At 39.9% G+C, this 21,598-nt stretch overlaps 1 protein-coding gene and 1 non-coding gene across 2 annotated transcripts; one reads left to right on the top strand and one right to left on the bottom strand.

Moving 5' to 3' along the window:
- Positions 1-4,405: 4,405 nt before the first annotated feature.
- LOC137058473 (zinc finger protein OZF-like) lies at positions 4,406-15,052 on the top strand. Its single transcript, XM_067431758.1, has 3 exons — positions 4,406-4,650; positions 8,704-9,276; positions 10,895-15,052. Exons 1-3 carry the CDS (start codon positions 4,452-4,454, stop codon positions 11,323-11,325), a joined length of 1,203 nt encoding a protein of 400 aa, XP_067287859.1. The 5' UTR covers positions 4,406-4,451; the 3' UTR covers positions 11,326-15,052.
- Positions 15,053-21,149: 6,097 nt separating this feature from the next.
- trnar-acg (transfer RNA arginine (anticodon ACG)) lies at positions 21,150-21,222 on the bottom strand. The gene has a single exon. It is a non-coding gene; the product is annotated as a tRNA-Arg (tRNA).
- Positions 21,223-21,598: the final 376 nt, after the last annotated feature.

The raw sequence follows: 21,598 nt of genomic DNA, 5'->3' as shown, positions 1-21,598 counted from the left end.
GCAGCGCGCGCTTACTGCCAAGGAAGTTGTAATGGCTGCCTTGTCATGATAGCGCGCGCCCCTTCCACAGCGCGTTGCTGACTAGAGCGCGGCTTACGTCATAGCACGCGCTCACTGTCAGAGCATAAGGGCGTCGGAAAATGGCTGCCAAGCTAAGCCCTTTTTTCACTCTATCACTTCCAGTCCCCTTTATTCAGGCGGCTGGAAAGGTTTTTACACTGTAGACAAAGTGTCCACTACACAGTGTGCACCCCTACATAAGCACTGTTAATTCAGCCTCACAAAATCACAAATAAATCCCGCCGCGGCCGGATTACACCATATAAAGTCAACTAGCCTTATTGCAGTCAACTAGCCTGTGGTCAAACACGCTTGTCTGCATGCGCGCTTTCAGTCTAGACTAGAGCATAACGGCATTGTGGAATGGCTCACATACCACCCGCACTTCCTTACATTCTCCCAGTTCCCTTAAGTTAAGTGACTGGAGATGAAATATTGCAGTCAACTAGCCTGTGTTAAACACGCTCGTCTGCACACTAATGCTGTGTGCGTTTACCCCTGTGGATTTGCTCACTGGTTTGCACCGTGGGTATTCTACGTAGGTTGTGCGCCACTGCACATTGTTTACACTACACACAAAAGAGCTTTCTATGTAGGAAATGTGCCCACTTTACAGTCTGCACTCCTGCACCCAAGCACTTTTCACAAAGTTCACTCTCGCACACACAATATAAATGTGAGGCGTGCGCCCACTGCAAAGCCTGCACCGCCAAAACTAACACTATCCCCACAGTGTTACAAGCAGTGTTACAGCACAAGCAACCCGGCTAACAGGCCCCTATTACTAAGCGGCCAGCCCCCGAATCTAATTCAACCCCTGGCTTTACGAGCCCAGGCCTGGCAGGCCATTCCTGGTATATAATATTGGGTGTTGAACATATAAAACGAGGTTCTCGCTACAGTTTTGCTCGCAGACCCCGCGATTCAAGCCGTGGTCGAGCCCTCTGTAAGAAGCAGTGTCAGTCACGTGCTTCTCGCTGAGGCATTGAGACTGTTAAAGGAGAGAGCGGCGAAAACAGTACACCCGACGCTAGCGAGTCAGGTTTTTACTGTCGCTAATTCCTCATGCCGAAAATGAGTGGCGGTCTCAGGCCCATTTTCCAGGCATCTGAACAAAGCACTTATGACACGCTCGTTTCAAGGTGCTGACGGTGAAACAAATCCTCGCGCACATTCGCCCCGGGGATTGGGTTTTCTCAATAGATCTGAAAAACGCATACTTCACGTTACGATAACCCCCCACCCCCACTACAGGCCATTCTTGAGATTCGCCTTCGAGGGGCAGGCTTATCAGTACAGTCATTGTCATAGACTCAAGACTTACGGCATAAGAACCACCACGTCTTGATAATGTACATAAAATCGCTAGGGCAGCCGAGATCAGACTCTGTTCACTGCATGGCTAAGCATCTCCTTTTATGGGCAGAGCACAATCTGAGCTCCCTAAGGGCGGCTTACGTGCCAGGTATTCTGAATCAGGGTCCGGACATGTTATCCAGAGGACCCATGTCCCCAGGGGGATGGTCCCTTTACCCGCAAACAATTCAGCTCGCACAGCACACGCTGCCCAATATTTTTTCTGCAAACGCAGGGATGCCCTGGCCCATGTTGGCCCAGACTCCCTCTATATGTTCCCTCCGATCGCGATCCAGCTGCAGCCTGTGCTTTTTAATAGCCACACTTTGGAAGAACCGCACATGGTTCTCCATACTGTTTCAGCTGTCAGACACAGCCCCATGCCTATTCTGCCAATGAAAGGGAAGGTCTGGCATCCCAATCCCGAGCTGTGGGCCCTCCACGTATGGCCCATCAACGGTATCCGGGAACCTCTCTGACAAGTTATGAACACTATTTCGGAAGCTAGAGCCCCTGCTATCTGGCAGCTCTGCTTTGAAGTGGTCAGTGGTTTTCTAACCAATGTGCTACGCGAAACATCGACGTACACTCATGCGAACTGGCGGAACCGCTCGCTTTCTCCAAGAGCTAATGGATGCGGGTCGTCCCCCCTCCATACTCGGGGTGTGTGTCTCCGCCATAGCAGCTAGCCACGCTCCGATCGCGGCACATTCACTAGGGAAAAGTGATCTTATTGTGTGTTTTCTTAAAGGGGCCAGGAGATTCAGCCCGCCTTGCCCCTACCTCGGTCCCTATTTGGGACCTCGCCATGGTTTTGGAGGCCGTGAAGGGTTCCCCCTCCTAACCACTTCAGAACACGAGCTTGAAGCACATATCACTCAAAACCGTTTTTCTGCTGGCTGTGGCCTCGGTTAACCGAGTGGGTGGCTTACCTGCACTCTCCGTGAGCCCTTCCTGTCTTGAGTTTGGGTCCAGCAACTTCAAGGTTGTGCTCAAACCGAGGCATGGTTTTATGCTGAAAGTGCTATCAACCCCTTCAGTATGCAGGTCTTTGCAATGCTTAACCCGCGTCTCAGAGAGAATAAGACGCAAACCTATTCTGCCCAGTCAGAGCATTGAGATTGTATCTAGAGCGCTCCGCCCCCTTCAGGCAGTCGGATCAGCTCTTCATTGCTTCGGTGGCCGCACTAAAGTTTGTGCTGTCATGAAACAGTCTCTCACACTGGATAGTGGATGCAGTCCCAGTAGCATATAGGTCCAGGACCTAACCTGTCCTACAGGCATTTAAGCCCACTCCTCTAGAGGCATGGCCTCATCTTGGGCTTGGTCGTGTGACATTTCTTTGGAAGATATCTGTGCGGCGGCAGGCTGGGCCTCTCCGTCCACTTTTATCAGATTCTACAAGTTGGAGGTTCCAGCTCTACAAGCAGGGCTTCTCTCCATCTAGGCTCTATCTTGACCCTGGCAAACAGATTGCCTTACATTTTGGCCTGTACACATTAGTCCTTAAGCACTATTCATTCATCATAAGATCCGACTATGTCCGATCAGCTGTTCAAACGAACCGACTCTTCCGGTTCTTTATTCCCCTTATAAGCCGCCTCTGTCGGTGTCTCGGGGGTTTATAACATGTGCTTTGGGTATACTGGGTCAGTCAGCACACACGGCGCTTTACATTGTGTTCCCATACGTAATACGAGGAACCTCTCTCGAAAGGGAACGTACTCGGTTACTTTCGTAACCTCGGTTCCCTGAGAGAGAGGAACGAGTATTACGTTCCGTGCCGTGTTTATGCTTCTCAGGTATCGCTTCAGTCGATCTTAAAACCTGACACCTATGGCGAATTAGGGTCTTATATAGCCTCCTGTATGCAAATATAAGCACCTTTTTCGGCGGGCTTCTGGAACGCCCCCCATTGGTTCGTTCCTCTCAGCCGCCTCACCATAGGTTCCTGCAGTTGCCGCAGCCCGGCCAATCAGAGCGCTCCTCGCGCTGGGCTATGGCCGTGCAGCTCACTGCGCTTTACATAGATACCTTTATTAAAAGTTTTGCTTCACATTCTCGAGAAAAGGAGTTTTTCCCATACGTAATACTCGTTCCTCTCTCTCAGGGAACCGAGGTTACGAAAGTAACCGAGTACGTTTCAGGGTAAATTTAGAGTTGACAAATCCAGATAAATCCAACCCGGTTTAGATCAAGTTCAACTGTTTCTCAAAGCTCAGTATAAACTCAGGTTTAATCCAGAGTTAGCGATCAATTCTGAAGCGCGTGCACCTGAAAGTGTAACACGTGTGGCAAACAGCTAATCACAGTGTCCGTTTGATTCACTTCTCTTCTGAAAATTGAGAGAAGGCAGCTGAGATGATCGGACTATATCAATGCATGATGTGAATCAAATAAATTACTATTTGGCTACTTGTCAATTCATATTAATAGTATGAATTCAAAATGATTATAATTCATATAATATAAATATAATAAATAACTAGCACCAAAAGATGCACAATATTATTTATAAAGTTGCGTTTTCTTCTTCAGTCCAGAACGGCAACACAGCTGAAATGTTTGATTGAGCAGCGTCCTCTACTGTACACATTTTATTTTGCATTTCAGCCTTATTATTTCGATTCTGGTGTGAAAGTGCCTTTAGCCACCAAATATAACTTAATTGGTTATAATAAATAAAAAAACGACCAAACTCAGCTTTTGTTATATATATATATATATATATATATATATATATATATATATATATATATATATATATATATATATATATATATATATATATATATATAGTAATACAAGATAGTAAAATCTTGTTTTATAATAGTTTAGATAGATAGTTTTAATATGATTGAAAGTAGTAGTAGTATTTTTGATTTAAGTTAGCAAGTCCTCCGCGTTGCTGTTACTGTTACACACTCCAGTTCAGTTGGTGGCGGTAATGCTGCCTAAATGCTGGATTGTCACTGTCAGCCACCAATAAACAACAAGAAGAAGAGAAAGAAACGGAAGAGAGAGTTTATAACAAAATGATCAAAATGGGACTTGTGTCTATTCATTCGTTTTTGGTGAAACGCATGACAGCAGTAGCCGAAGAAATATTTGACGCTGTCAAAGACAATATGATTGAATATGAGCAAGAGATAGAGCGTCTAAAGCAGGAGAACTGTTGTCTCAGGAGCACACTGACTCACAGCCGAAACGGCATCTGTGCAGAAGCACGCCATGGTTAGTAAAACATTCACTATAAACTATTTCTATTTTGACGTGGTCATTGAAAATACCAAGTTTTATTTTGGCCATGATCAATGGTACGTTAGTACTTTGGAATCATCTGAAGTGCATTGTTTTCAGGTTATATCTTCATTTTCTATTGCAGTCAGTCAGAATACGCTGTGTATTCACCAACGCCAAAGTATGTTCTCACTTAAATCATATTATAATAGTAGATGCCATTAATTATGATAAATTGTGTGCTATTTTAATTGCCATTTTTAAATTAACCAAGTAAAGCCTGACATATGGAATAATGGTAAGAAATGTCTATTTTTATTAGAGGTGGGTATAGATAATTTTTTTTTTAAATCTAGATTAGTTTTTAAATTAATCTAGATATCTATATTAAAATGGCTCATCTGAATTCTCCCAAAGGCTTTTAGAATGTGTTTGATATCCTCTCACATACGTTACGCTGGGGGTGTAACAGTATAGATGGCTCACGGTTCGGTTAGTATCACGGTTTTAGGTTCACGATTTCGGTACGGTCCTGTATTTACTATGTTCAGGGAAAAAAAGGGACTACTGTCAAATATAAATAAAGAAAATAAGAACAAATAACTTAAATTCAAGCAGCAGCACAAATAAACACTATTGAGCAAAGATACTAATCAAATAAACAATGCTTTTCAGGTTTTTCAGGTAGGTCTAACATTAGTTTTTAGGTAGAGAAATTGAATTAAGTAATCAAATGTAAAATAGTTGCATATTTCACTGTTTAAATTAAAGATTAATCCTTATTAAACTTACACAAGCTATCCAATCAAGAGAAGTGAGTTATGTCTTTATCTTTTGTTTGACATTAAACAGACAGCAGTAAAGGCTACTGCCCCTTTAAGACCTAATGCAAGGATATGCATCGTCTTTTTCGACTATAAAGTTCACTTAAGGCATATTCAGACTGCTTGGATACTCATCAAGATTGATATGTTTACATACTTTTTTGTGTGAGTTTGTCCGTTCAAGCGCAAGACTTAAAAGATAACTCAATATTTGCACGCTGTGAGATGTTAGGCCGATCTCGGATGAGTGCACAGAGCGCTCAAGTTCTCATTCGCGTCCTCTGGCACTACACACGTGTGATGACGGAGAAATAACTGTTCATATTCGAACATACGGCAGCACTCGCATACATTAAGTTTACAAAGAGAGACCGTTTTGCCAACGTTTTTCTTTTATTATCGCTGTTGTTGTAATGTATCACTGAGAAGCCAGCACGTGTATCCATCGACAGAAATATACATAAAGCGTTATTTTAAAGTCAACCAGTATTAAAGATGCGTCATCAGATGTGAGATGAACCGTGGGGCAAGTGCGTGCCAGCACCTTTTACACGGCACCCCGGTTGGGAAACGCTGGTATAGACCCAGCTCCCAACCCAACTTTGAGACTAGATTAACGGCGTTATTTTTTTTTTATCGCCCCATAAGAGTCTCCCGTTAATGCAGCACGTTAACGGCCCACCACTAATTTTTATATATTTCAAATGTGATTTATGTTTTATTTGACACATCAGGCTTGTGTTGCCCTTCTAGAGAGAATACTATACACTTATAATATAGCTGTATATACACTCACCTCAAGGATTATTAGGAACACCATACTAATACTGCGTTTGATCCCCTTTTCCCTTTAAAACTGCCTTAGGCCTAGTCCACACGTACACGGGTATTTTTATTACCAGAGTTTTTTCCTCCTCCGTTTTAAAAAAAACAATCGTGTCCACACGAGCATGGTTTAAAAAAAAATCTGTCCACTTTTTTCTACTTTGATGGAACTCACACACACTCATGGTTGGATCATGTCGTGGTCTAAACCAATCAGAGACCGAGATGGGGCGGGTCTTTGCCTCTGATTGGCTGTGGTCCAGACTCCTGATATTCCTGCTCAGTGCTGTGTGTGGCCTGCGAGTGATTTGAAATTGCGGCCTAAGTAGCACCAGGTAGTTAAACAGTATCCGCAAACTAAACGCGGAGGTTTGTGAGCCCATTTTACTGTGTGTGTGTGTGTGTGTGTGTGTGTGTGTGAAAGAGAGAGAGCGCGCGCACGTGTGTGTGTAAGAGCGAAAGCATATGTGCATAAGAATCAACATCTAGGAAAAGATGTTTTAAGCTAATTAAAAACAAAGTCTAACGTTACCATTAAAGTAAAAGAGCCCTATTCTCACATCGTCAAGCAAACCACCAAAACAAAATCGTCGTGTGTACTCTTGAGTTTTGACGTTTGCTGTTTGTAATATTCCTTTGAAGACTGGATCAGACACTGGCAGATCTCGCTGCAACATTTCCCTCAGCTACGGTAACGCTTAACATTAACCCAGTCGGCGTCACTACTGTGATTGTGCATTGCTACTATCTGTCCTAACTGAAACGCTTAGTTATTAATTTGTTGTGCCTGCTGCAATGTTACTTTCTGGCTCTTTGAGAAAACTTTCCTGTGGTGATCTACCCTTAATAATTCATAATTTCTTTATAACATTTGTTCCAGTTGGCCCAAGTTTATTAAGAAATATAAAAAACTAGTCTACCGCAACCTACTAGTAACATTGCCACATAATTATGACAATCAAAGCGTGATATAATATAGCAGGCAGAGGAAATAAAAAATTCTGTATTTTTATTTATTATGAGTTGTATTTCATTGTTTATTTCATTTGTTTAATTAGTTTATAATGCTTTGTTAAAACTGTAGTTTTAAAATAGTAGGCTGATGTTCAAAGCATTGTTTTCCTTGATTTTAATTCCTGTGTTAAAGCATATATTATGTTGTCATTTACAAAATATATATTAATTTATATGGAACGTGATAAAAAGGTGACCTTGAAATTGGTCACCTTTTTATCACGTTCCATATAAATTAATAAATATTTTGTGAAATACTCAGACTGGCCCGTCTGGCACCAACAACCATGCCACGCTCAAATTAGCTTAAATCACCTTTCTTTCCCATTCTGACATTCAGTTTGGAGTTCAGGAGATTGTCTTGACCAGGACAACACACCTAAAGCCTAGTTCAGACTGCACGATTTTCAAACTCGTCAGGTCACTGCTCTTTTCACACTGCATGCCTATCTGGGTTAGCATTCAGTCACTGCTGTGTTGACACTGCACGATGGATCGGCGACAGAGGGTTTCACACTGCATGACTATACAAGAGGAAGAATCGCTGAAAACTCACTCTCTCCGGTGCGCAAACTACGTATCACAGTCAAACACACGTGCGGATGTGACAAGTAAGCAACGAGAGATCACGTGCGCCAGACTGGAGTTCTCGCGGGAGACTTCGGATTGTTATTAAAAATAATAAACTGCACAAAGTTTGCTCCAAATTGTCTGCTGATTTGTGGAGAAAAAGAAAAAAAGTATATTGCACAGAAAATTGTTGGAGAGACAGAGGGAGCATGGATTTTTTTCAGCAAAGAGTTTGAGGTAAATTAATAATTTTGTAATGTGCTGCTGCCACGGCTGGACATGCAAATGTTTGGGCTTTGTTCCTGTTTGATAGAATTGTAAATATATCTATTGTAAAACACTAATATCTATAACTTCTCGCTGAACCTCCCGCTGCCCTGTATCTCACTCTTTCATTAGCTGTCGGTCATCGCTGATGTAATTTTCAGTCAGAACACAAGATATCAAGATAAGGTCAAGATATTTAGCATGAATGCCGTACCGAATGGTTCAATGTTATATTGAGAATTGTGGCGTCCCTGGTTGGTTGCTTGGTTGGTTGGTAGGTAGGTAGGTAGGTAGGGAGAGAGATGTAGGGAGAGCAGGGAAAGGAAATGCTGCTGAATTAATATGCTGTGTGTTATTTTTAATATTATTGATTTTCCTCCAACTGGATTTATACAAATAAAAAAATCAGAAATTTGCCCATCTTACATTTATTTAAAATGTCGACTCGGACTTCCCAAACTCTGCAAACTGGGTTTTTAAATAACATTGTTATTTAGTGTTTTCCTGTCTTACAAGTAAAAACTAATTTTGTGCTTCTCTTACACAGATAATCAGAGAGATGGAGGTCTGCAAGGTCCGTTGGGTTCAGAACTCTCAGAAATACAAGTAAAGATGGAGGTTGCCACTGTGATGTCCCATGAGCATTTGAGACAAGCTTCTACCAATACTTCTCCGCTTTCTGAAGGTTTTAAATGGGAGGAACCCTCTCACTGCCTCTCCCTTCTGCCAAACGTGCTGTCTAAGAATGAATATAGTGGTTGTACAGATACACAATCGTCAATCACAGTTAAGTCAGAACTGTGTGAAAATCAGGCTGATCATTCATACTCATCTGCAGTGCAGTCTGCCAGTGATTGTCTTGTTGAACTTCCAGCACCTGAACAAGACCTGTCATCCCTTCAAATTTACATTGAAACTTCTAATGAGATTTCACCAAAGGCAATTCAAAGTCACCAAAACACATTAATATGCAAGATTTGCAGAAAAATTTTCAGCACCAAAGGACGTTTGCAGAGACACGCTTTAATGCACCAGAACGAGACTCCTTTCTGCTGCGGTTCATGTGGAAGTCGTTTCAAATCGAAATTCCACTTGAAAGAGCACGAGAGACTCCATGCAGGTGATTATCACTACAGCTGCCAATCAAATTTTGCCAGTCAATGTCTACCAGTCTTCATTCCTAAAAAATAAATAAAAAAATAGGCTCAGCTGAGTTAGGCAGGTCATTTCACCAGCAGGGAACGGTACAAGGTAAAGGTCTGTGAAAGTGATTTAAGTAAGTCTGAAGTAGTAAGTTAAGGTATGGGGTTGCAAGTCAGTGGTTGTTCTGTAGGCAAAAATCAGTGCTTTGAATTTGATTTACAAGCTACTTTTGGCAACCAGTGGCAACCACTTTTTTTTTTATATTGCAGCCATTTGCTAAAATCATTTAAGTTCATTTTTAGTCTCATTAATGTACACACACAGCACCCCATATTGACAGAAAAACACAGAATTGTTAAAAAAGAAAACCTGAAATAACTTTTATAAAAGAGTGAAAAATTTAAGGTGATCTGAATACTTTCCGAACCCACTGTATATAATATAATATGTGTGTCTATAAATGGTATAGACACACACACACAATTGTGATCCCAGATCTTTTAATTGTGATAACTGAGCTCTGGCTAATTAGGTTCTTCAAATTTATTTGCGGATTGGATTAAAATATCTGGATTAATTTGTTATAAGATTACTGTGCGTTCCTGTGATATAATAGATAAAATATACGTTTTTTATACACGATTCCCAATTATTTATATTGGCGATTTTATTTATTTATTTATTTATTTTTTTTAGTATTTGTGCACCCTTTACATTTTTATTTTAATGTTGTAGTTAGCAATTCATTTAATTTTTTTTAATGAAATATAATTTAATTTTAAGCATATTTTTTACGTGACCGCATTAATTAGAGTTTATTAAGGGTCAAGATAAAGTTATCTGCATCTCCTGTACATCAAGCCACTCCCATAATATTACCAATCATATTAATGCATGGTTCAGGTCAATGCTAGCATGTATGCAAAACTCTGATAAAATTATAAAGTAATTATTCTATCAAAAATAAATCTCTCAATCAAGTGGCTGTGTCTATAGTATTATACACAACATTATAATATTACTTTCAAATACATTTTTATATTATTATTGTTATTATTTAATTTTATTATTGCCCCTGGTTCAGTAAGTGACTCTTGTAAAAAAAAGTAGCAGCGGCTGGGACAGATTTTTATTATCCTGCTGAAAGAGGCCACATTTTAGATCATGTTTAAACCTGTATTTACTGCTGTCAACTTGTGTGATTCGATCAACCAAAATGTATCTTATTACCAAGTGTAATCCGGGACAAAGTGACTGCACCCTAATAAACCCACTGCTGACTGTCGTTAATGTTAATTATAGTTTTTAGTTATACTGTAATGTTTGAATGTCTATAATTAATGGATAAAATTGAGGGGGAGGGGGGGGGGCATCAGTACAGGTATCAGTGATACTGTTCTTCATTCTTAGTGCTTAGTAAAAATATTAAACAATTATTTTAAATATACTCATTTTATATTGTTATAATATGTGTGAAAATTTAACAATATAAGAATATATTAAAAACTTAAATTTGGTATTAGTATATTTTTTTATTGACAGGACTATAGATAATCATATTTGTAGACTTAATTATAATATATATTTCCCTACAGAAAGACGAGCAGAGGATCGGTTTGAAGAACCAGTGGACTCACAGCTCTCCCATGTGGAAATAATTCTGCAGCCAGACAGTGTAAATGTGGACACAAACCCACGGCACTCTACTAAATTAAGTCTTTCTGATCAGGGCCCCGGGAAATATCCTTTCTATTGTAAGATATGTGATAGGCCATTCAAACGTCTAAAGAGCATGAAAAACCACATGCTTTTACATCAAGGTGATCGAAACTACCCCTGTAAGTTTTGTGGCAGAAGATTCTATAAGAGCTGGCATCTTGCAGAACATTTAAGAATTCACACCGGTGAAAAACCATTTAAGTGCAATAAATGTGGAAAGGGATTTGTTCAGTGGAATCAGGCAAGATCACATATAATCAAACACCATGAAGGAGATATGTCACTGTTATCAAAAGAAAAAGCCTAAACCTGTAAATTGGCTTTTGTTATTTATTACCACCTCGTTAGCAAGGAAATTAGAATAGTAATGTTAATTTTAATTTTCAGATGTACATTTCTAATAATACATGTTACACAGATATCTTTATCTCAGGTTTTGTGGATGCACATACTCTTTCTATGTCCCATGTCTGTCTTTTAAAAAAGCCATTTTGCTGACTTTTTTATTTTTTTTTACAGCATTTTACACAATGTACATGGTTTCAAAGCAGCTTTACATTTACATAAAGTAATAACTAGGTATTCATTGTGCAGTTCTTGTTAAAGGGTCACTTCAGCAATTAGCATTAAGATTTGTATCAGTAGAATACTGATAGTATATTCAAATTATTGTGCTCCCCCAACCCCCAAATGCCCCTGAGATGAGATATTTATGTATTTTAAGTATGGAATAAAGCCTCAGATGATTCCAATATTTTCATTTTGCGTCATCTGAAGCTTTTTTTTGTCCATAGGCTAGAGAGTACAGTCAGTAATAGGAGCTAGTTCCACGTGTTTTCAACCTGCCCATAGGCGGTGGGATCTCGCTCATAGAATACAAATGCACACGGCCACTCGGCTCGGGCATTCATAGTGGAGCAGTGCGGTGCAAAGTGAGTGTTTCAACTTTTTAATGAATTCCTATTAAAGTTAAGCTTGCCATAGGCATGGTCTGAAAAGACTGGACACGCACCATGAATGATTGCCGTGCTTAGCTCAGCTCTTCGCTGAAATCTGACTCCTGCCCTTTGTGCTGCAACTCTCGTTTTGCTCACTCACACTTTATTGAGCAGACCCACTTAGTTTTTAATTTTAGTGTCTGTTCTCTAACTGAACTACATTATTTTATTACTATACAGATTAAAATGACAGTGGGGGGTGGTGCCGTGTTGGGCAAATTATAACCAATAACCATGACTTGGGAATGGCCTCGTGCCTTCTGGGAGTTGTTGTCTTTAGCCCTATTTGGATGGTAATTATTTATTATGTGGACGTCTGTAAAAATAAATTTGCATGCCACCTCATTGATAAAACTTGTGCATTCGGATGGTGATTTATTCCCGGTGAAGGAGCGAGTTTTGTGATTGTGTGCACCTGGGAACGCTGCTCACATGGTCAGACAAATGATTTGTCTGCTGTAAAAATGTCATATGCTTGGAATAAAATATTTAATTTAATAATAGGAAAATGTTAATTTAATTCTCCTGTTTAAAAAAGCATGTGATTTAAAAAATGTGGAAATGAGCGAAAGGTAATACAATGCTGCAAATTGAACCTAAATAACATTAATTACTGCCATAATAACGCCACATTTCAAATGTTCTTTTCTTTCTTTCTCTTTTGAGTGGTGATGAAAGCTTCTTCGTGTAAATACTTTCCAACATTTCAACAATAAAAGTGTAGGGTAGATCTTAAAAATGCATCCAAACCACAGGAAAATGCAACGATACGCTGCTCTGCTGTGGTCAACAATGAAATAAACAGTTAATTTTTAAACAATCTTTTCTTGAAAACTCAGAGATGTGGATATTAAATTTCGGACGGCAATTAAATCACCACACGACCATGGTGTTTGTCAAAAAACAGTTGGTAATTTGGCCGGTGATTTTCACGGCGGTGGTGGGATAAAAAAACTGACATTCTGGATTCGGACAGCATTAAAATCACAGACTGGCCCCTGTAAATGATGAAAATACCTTATGACCCCATGAGAAACAATTACGGTCCGAATAGGGCTTAAGTCACCAACTTCTAAAATAATTTAAGTACACATTCATCTTCCCAGCGGTGAAGTAACACTTTAAAGAGGTGGTTCCATGTTTTTTTTCTAGGCTTGTTTGTGTTAATAGGGTGCAGTATAACATGTCTTAATACTTTTTTTTTTAAATACCATATTTTTCGTAGATTTTACCTTTATTCCACACCGCTGTCTCCACTGTCCTTTGAACAGCTCGTTTGCTTCCTGCTTCTGTGAAACCCATCCCTCCGAAAACACAATGGTCTTAGATTGGTTAGAGTGCCAAATGTAGTTTCATGTATTTTTATTGGCTGAAGTGCCAAGCACCGATTGTCTGGAAAGGCTGCGCCCCTTACGATTACAGGCAGAAGTCACATCTGTGGTGACTAGCAAGGGTTTATGATGTCACCAACCCGGGAAGAAGCTCGATGTAGTCCATACCAGCCATTTTTGCAGGCAATAAACTGCCATAACTTTAAAAGACTATCTCCGTTTGGATTGAACTTTCAGTGCTGTAACTTTGCAGATACTGTTTATGCTCAAGCAGCAACTTTACATACTAAAGTTAAAAAAAAGTGAAATCGCATGCAACCACCCCTTTAATGCTTCATTAAATGTTATGCATTTATATATTTGTCATTATTCCACCAACAAGCAAACCAAAGGCAACATATTTATGGTGAATTCGCAATAGCCATTTAGTAATCTAAACTGTGCTTGACTTATATGATCGCTCAGTAACACATGGAATGCTGAACCATGCCCTGGCCCGTTTGAAGAGGTGGGCACGTATCGATTGAATGGATCAAGATGCATGTAGTATGATCAGAACACATAACTTGTATGTGCACTACTGTCATCATTAAAACAAACACCTTTTATTACTACTTGGATAGTACTTTATATTTAGAGTATATAGTGTTCCAAAAGTGTTTTGTGTACTTTTTTTTTCTTTCTCTCTGTTCCCCGTCGTTTCTTTATTCCACACCTAGGTGTACGATCACTGGACCTCCTGCCTGTCAATCATTGTGATATTGTTCCGCTCAACCAACCCGCTGATTTCCAAGGGCCTGATTTAAAGATGTGGGCATGAGCGAAGTCAGCGTCCAATGTCACTCGAGTTTGTGTCAGCAGTCAGGCCTCAAGCATTGGATAGCAATGCATGTGTTTTGTCATTTATTCGATTTATCTTGGGTATCTTTAGGTCTGTATTGAGCGGTTTACCTTGTTTGAAAGCCTATGTCAATTTTTGTGTCAGTACTTTTATAGTCTATCTCGAGTCAAGTACAAAGACAGCTTTGTAGATGCTCCCAGTAAAATTTGTGGAACATTTGCCTTTGCTCCTGGCTATTTGCCTCTTGACTTGACCATGTCTTAGTTAATCAGCTAGTACTCAATTTAATACTTGTTTAAGTTATTGCTTGGGTTTGTTTGTTAATTTGTGTTTGAGCAGAAATTATACGTATTTATATGTAGTATGTTCCTTGTTAGTTCTTATGTTCAGAGTGATCGCCACCCCCTGCATCTTTGGTCTATATTTAGTGCAGTTTATTTAAAGCATTGTATATGCAGAGGATTTCGCTTTCACATTTTCCTTTTGGTACTTAGTTTACAGGATTTGGGTAATTAGTTATGAGAATTATTTGGTTTTGTTCTTTTCTTTGGTGACACTTTTTCCTATGTATTTTTTTTCTTCTCTTTTTGCTTTCATTTATCCTTTGTAAATTATTTCCATAGTTTAGAAATTGAAGTTAAATTATTTCCATATTTTCTTTTAATAAACTATACATGCGTTTTTAAACTTCTCTTTCATTGATTGATCCTGCTGTTTGCACGATTGTTAATAGATGTCTCAATTATATAATCATCCCACCATAACATCAAGCATATAAAATTAGGTTTATAAAGGGTCTGGTTGTAGCCTTGTTGATAAACAGTAATTAAAATATATAATTAAAGTGGTATATTCCTCCCTCAATATTAGCTGCCTCCATAATAATATTGTGACGTGTGCAGCATGCATGAGCATGATTAAATGAAAATCATTGCGCTATTAAAATTACTTTTCATTTATTGTGTAACAGTTCTAAGTGAATGAAAATAACCTTCAAAGCTGTAAATCAGGATGTGCACCGTATATGAAGGTATTGTCTCTAAAAAGTAAGAGTTGACTGAGTCAATTAAACAAATTGTTTTTTAAACGAGTCCTAAGCCATTTCATTGTGACGTCAAGACGAAACATTAGCATATTGCCCATCAATTTATTGTGTGCGCAGACACCAGGGAAAACGTGAACCAGCTCAAAAACTGCAGCTGATTTCTATGGATACTGCATTGTATCATGTGCTATACAATGTGTTTATTGTGTTTTATATTGTGTAGGTGTCTGGCTCTCGCATTACTACTCTTACTGAAATACTGCTCAGCTATGGGCCACTATTACCTAAAACTGTATCTATTAATCTGTATCTATTGCAGATTGTCTGTCATTCTTTCAACTTTAAGTAAAGATAAAGGATGGAGCAAAAAAAAAAAATCCCGAACTTTAACTTTACATCAGTCATTCACATAAGTGCTTGGCTAAATACTGTATGCGCTGGTATTGATACAGTTCCTGTATGTGCACCACAATAAATTAGAAACGCACACTTGTTAACGTTCACTTGAGAAACATCCTGCTCAAGGTTCGAGCTGAATAACTAGTTCTTCCAATGTTTCATTGATTCGGACTGGCGCTGGGATTGGTGTAAAATCCACGTCCTTGTTACTATCTTACAGTGTGTACAATCACTGAGCCGAAGCCTCCGGACAGAACAGGATAATGGCTGTTTTTGTCAGAAATACATGATGCTGTACATGGTAGACCAATGACAACAGACTGGACCATTTGACCAGAGCAGACTAGGCTCGGGGAAAGGAGGGATTTAGAGAGACTATCGAATCGTTTGAGAATCATTGAACATTGTGGGTGTTTTTTTTTTCTTTATCTTTTTTTTTTTACTTTGATCCATGTAAACCTATTGTTGGAGACCTCTGAACTAAATTAGGAAACTTTAAAATTGCATAATAGGGGCATTTTAAAATGTTATCCCTCATATCCCCCTGAGACGAGAGATTTGTGCATTTTATTTCTGTAAATATTACTCCAATGACGCAAATATCATCAATTTGCGTCATCTGTAAAATTTTTGGCCAGAGGCTAAAGACTACAGCCAGCAGAGGGAGCTATTTCCACATGTTTTCAACCCGCGCATGGAGGGGTGGGAAATCGTACTCACAGCTCTGCTCGCAGCTGCAGGCATTAATGTAAACAGTTATGCTGAGCAATGTAAGTGTTTTAACTTCTCAAATTAATTCCTGTTAAAAGTTAAGCTTCCAAAGGCATGAACTGAAAACGCGCCAGACTGAACATGTGTTATGCATGTAACTTATGCCGCGAGCGCAGTCGTGTTTACCTCGGCTCTCATCACGAGAGCTCATTCAGCTCATTCATCACGGACACGGTAAATGTAATCTGACTTGTGCTGCGTTTGTGCTGTGACAAGCCCTCAGCTGCTAAATCACATTATATTAAACAGACACGTTCAGCTTTCAATTGTAGTATCTGTTTTCTAACTAAACTGATTTTATGAAGATGAATGCGGTGGGACAGTGATCAGTGATTCAGTAGCTGTGGCTTTGGGAGTGGCCAAATGAGTCATCCCCATGAGACAAAAATACATTTTCTGTCTTTTCTCAGTATAGAAAGCACCAAATTCATAATTTCATAAAATATGAAATTCATAATTTCACATTTCTACTACATTATTGACCCAGTTTAAAGGGTTACTTCAGCGATTAGCATATGGCTTTGTATCAGTAGAAATGCTGGAGTATATTCAAATGATTGTGCTTTCCCCCCTCATATCACCCTGAGACAAGAGATTTATGCATTTTATTTCTGGAAAAATTCCTCATATGATGCAAATTGACGATATTTGCATCATAGTAGGAATGTTTGGCCAAAGGCTAAAGACTACAGCCAGCAGAGGGAGCCATTTCCGCATGTTTTGAATCTGCGCATGGGGGATGGGAGATCACACTCAGAGCTCAGCTCAGCTGGCAGCTACAGGCACTCATTTGAGGGGAGCTATGGTGAGCAAAGTAAGTCTTTTAACTTCTCAAATTAATTTCTATGAAAGTTAAGTTTGCAAAGGCATGAACTGAAACGGGCCAGACTGAACTCGCGTTGTGAATGTATGCCGCGAGTGTAGTCGCGATTACCTCAGCTCTCGTCACGAGCTCATCAGCTAATTTATCTCACTCCTGCAGTTAGTGCTCAGTGCTGTGATACTTACGCGGTGACTCACTCATTATATTGAACAGACACGTTCAGTTTTTAAATGTAGTGTCTTCTCCAACTCAGTCACAGTAATCCAGTAGAGGTATGGCGTTATTTCCCTGTCAAATGTCGAGAGCGCATTATTGTAGCGCGAAAGTACATTAATATAGTCCGCGAGCACGAATCTCTTTGCTCGCGAGCGGAATACAATGTGCGAGCGCGAATCTCCCTGCTCGCGCGCGGAATATAATGCGCGAGCGCAAATCTCTCTCTGCTCGCGAGCGGAATGTAATGTGCGAGCGCGAATCTCCCTGCTCGTGCGCGAGAACTCTGCGTGCACTCTCAGATACGCTGCTCTTGTTAGAATTTTTTGTCTGGGCTCACTCAGAGAATATACCTGCACTTAAAACGATTATGCAATGTTATTATGTTTGATTATTTAATTTCTGTACCTGAATCACTGTGTCCTGCAACTTCAACTGTTCACTTGTATTCAATAATGTTTTACATTTATATTATTAGGCTGAGAATTGTGAAATTTCACTGATATCTACAGTTGTGGGTGCTTATTTATTGTTACATATTTAAGGTTACATTGGTCAAAACAATGAAAACAAATAAGTATAACACATGATATTCATGGTCTCTGGACCCCCTAAATCAGCCTTGACCACCCCATGTATAAAAGTCTAGTTCTGCCACTGCCAGTGGATTATTTAAAAATGTATGCCAACTTTTGAGGTGAAAGGGAACTTAACTCACAAATTGCAGTAACATTTTCCCAACAAAATGGATTTCATTAATTTAGTAGTCAGTATTTTTAATTAGTTTTATTCTGTTGCATTTATGTTTGATGCAGTTAGATATAGCATAATTTTACTGGGGCATTTTTCCCCCTTATCTATTATTACATTATAATTCTTATATTATATCTATTAGGGGGCATTTTGTTCAGATTTTAATTATTTTTGCCTTTTGGAATCTGCATTTAAATCCATTTGGCTCAAAAATCTCACTTTCAAATGGGCATGGCACCTGTAGTGTGAACAAAGTGGCTGTGCATATAGGCTAGAGTAGACAGTCTAGGTTAATATGTAAAATAATCCAATCGCCCTCTTCCCAGACATTTCTAAGATATATTTGACCTAGGCCTATTTTACATAAAAAAACAAAAATATCGTCGATTCTGCGGATCCATCTCACTCATCTTTATTGAAGTCACTGAACTCAAGTGATTCTGATTCCATGTGGGGTTGAATATAAGATTTAATGTACGATGTCGCGTTTTCATTGGTCAGTCGTTGAAGCCTATTTCTGATCGGTTGTTGCCGTTTATGCCAAGAGCAAAGAGAACGAAACCGTAAAGAAGAGTATTTCTCTTCTTGCGAGCGCACGGAACACAGTCTGTGCACATACAGGCTTAGTTTAAGCGAAGAGGAGAGATTCGCGATTGCACTGGACACGTTTTAAGTGCGGGCATATTCTCTGAGTAAGCCCAGACAAAAAATTCTAACAAGAGCAGCGTATCTGAGAGCGCACGCAGAGTTCTCGCGCACGAGCAGGGAGATTCGCGCTCGCACATTACATTCCGCTTGCGAGCAGAGAGAGATTTGCGCTCGCGCATTATATTCCGCGCGCGAGCAGAGAGAGATTCGCGCTCGCGCACTATATTAATGTACTTTCGCGCTACAATAATGCGCTCTCGACATTTGACAGGGAAATAACGCCATATAGAGGTGGCTTTGTGAATGGCCTCACAGGGCAGCGAAACATTCTGGGAATTGTAGTCTTTCATCCCCATGAGACATCAACATCAACTTTTTCTCATGCCATTAACAGGCCTGGAGCCAACGTAAGGAAGCGCTCCGATGAGGGGTCTGCTATGAAGCTTCAAGACGGAGGCATTAGGATGTTCTCACAGAGCATGTGACAGTTTCTCAGTGGAAGAACTGTGATCCAGGGTCAGAGACTCTCTCCTCTCCAAGAGGAAAAGGCTAGCCTTAGTGGTTTTGCTTGAGAAATTGCAACAAAATCTGGTAGAGGCCCACAGCCAGGCTTGGGTGGGCCTCACCGCCGCGGCCCGGGTTGGATTCCCGGTCAGGGAACGTGCCTTTTGCCCTCCAGCGCGGCCAAGAAAATGTTTGCGTGTGAAAAGTGATCTCCTTCGAGCCAGAATCGAACCAGCGACCTAAGGATTGCCAACGTTCCACCTACAGTCCTCCGCTCTACCAGTCACAATTTAATGCGTGTATTTGATTCTATCAATTTTCGTTTCCAAGTTTGATTTTGAATGTAATGCGTATATTGATTTTATCAATAGGTTTGTTTCTAAGTTAGATTTCTCCGTTGTAATTCATTATAACATTTTATCCATAATACTAAGATATTAATTTGTCCAAATTCATTTATTAATGCTACATTAATCATTTCCCATGTCAGTAGGAACAAAATAACCACCTTATTACTGCATCTAACCCCCTGTTACTTGACACTGAATGTCATTACATGCACTAAAAAAAATAAACACAAACCACCAGTCTTCTTGGAGAACTAGATTTATTTACTATATACATATTTACAAAAATCTGGAAAAGTACTGAATTCACAGCATGGAACAACAAAATAATAGGCTATTGTTAATTAAATATATAGGTATATAAAAAGACGTGTATATGTACTGTACTTGCATATATAAATAAAAATATATAATAGCAAAATAATTTTATAAACAACAAAAAATAGGCTATTGTTAATTAAATATATAGGTATATAAAAAATATATAGGTATATGTACTGTACTTGCATATATAAATAAAAATATATAATAGTTTTTTATAATAGTATATAATATGTTATATAGTTATTATATATTTATATATTATAGTGTATGTATACATATTGTTATACATACTCACATATACACATACTTAATATTGTTTCCTCTACACATAAACCTTTAATAATAATAATCATACAATTTAAAAACAAGTGCACAGTATAATACTTTAGCATTAAATATGGCTGGAAGATAAAGAACAGAATGTATCACAGAAACAAGTGTGTTATTTTCTCATATTCTGTAACCACTGCTGCTTAGTGACTGTTTCTTTATTTGGGCAAAATATTTTGCCTTTGTACTGGCTATGGCCAGTTTCTTGTGTGCGAAATTGGCCACACTTTCTGCACGTATTTGATTTTACAGAGCGATTGTATGACCGCTTGGTTAGGGTGGCTGTGTCTTTTGCAGGTGGGTCAGAGGAAATTGCTCCAGGGTTAATGGTGGAACATGGGGCTGGGCAGGGCAACAGTAGCATCTGAGACCCAACAGGGGCAGTGGGTGTGTCAGGAAACAATGGGTGTGTTGCTGTCGGCTTTGGAAAAATTGTCCTTGGCTGGTGGAACGTGGCAGTTGGTGTGGCAGATGTGCAGGTTGATGAGGGCTGGATTTTCCTGAACTTCGTCTTTGCCTGTCCAGCTGTGTCTGGTGGCATCTGGTAGTGATGCAGCTGGTGGCTATATTGTGGAGGCACAACAGGCTGCACTCGTGCTGGAGGCAGAGCATCCAATGCCACTGGACGTGCCTCTGGAAGCTTTTTTTGGTATTGTATGGTAGGCGCTATCTAGCTGACAAAACGGCCTATGGTTGGACTGTCAGTTTACAAGAAAAAAAAAACTAACCATTCCAATACCAATAGTCAAAAACTATGGGCTAATAAAACTGCTGTAGGCTGACAGCGAAGCAAAAGAGGCAGATCAAGCCAGCCAGGAGTCGAACCTAGAATCTTCTGATCCGTAGTCAGACGCGTTATCCATTGCGCCACTGGCCCACCTGTCAGGCGTCCTGGTGTTTACACGCATCTTGGTGGTGTTCGCCTGGAGCGGGGCCTGTCGCAACATCAACTTTTTCTCATGCCATTAACAGGCCTGGAGCCAATGTAAGGAAGCGCTCCGATGAGGGGTCTGCTATGAAAAGCTTGAAGACGGAGGCGTCACATGTTAGGGATCTCTGTCTTCCTGGCGTGGCTAACGTAGCTGGGTAGCAAATTACTTTAAAACAGTGCAAGGCTGGCCGCTCAAAAAGCCAGGCATACCTCAGAGACGACGACACTCTGTGCTATGCGCTCTGTCAACCTCGAGCTCCTTCGCCAGATGCTCTGCAGAAGAAGGGCTGAAAACAAAATGCGGAGTGAGTCAGGCACCTCT

The sequence above is a fragment of the Pseudorasbora parva genome, chromosome 22, assembly GCF_024679245.1.
Source record: "Pseudorasbora parva isolate DD20220531a chromosome 22, ASM2467924v1, whole genome shotgun sequence".
NCBI classification, from domain to species: domain Eukaryota; kingdom Metazoa; phylum Chordata; class Actinopteri; order Cypriniformes; family Gobionidae; genus Pseudorasbora; species Pseudorasbora parva.
Note: the sequence above shows the minus strand (reverse complement) of the source record. Positions and strands in the feature narration are given on the sequence as shown.

What these genes read in the sequence shown, in the direction of transcription:
- LOC137058473 (XM_067431758.1), top strand. Translation starts at nt 4,452, where the DNA reads ATGATCAAAATGGGACTTGTGTCTATTCATTCGTTTTTGGTGAAACGC. An exon ending in CTGTGCAGAAGCACGCCATG is followed by an intron (nt 4,651 to 8,703) that starts GTTAGTAAAACA and finishes TCTCTTACACAG; the next exon opens with ATAATCAGAGAGATGGAGGT. An exon ending in GCACGAGAGACTCCATGCAG is followed by an intron (nt 9,277 to 10,894) that starts GTGATTATCACT and finishes ATTTCCCTACAG; the next exon opens with AAAGACGAGCAGAGGATCGG.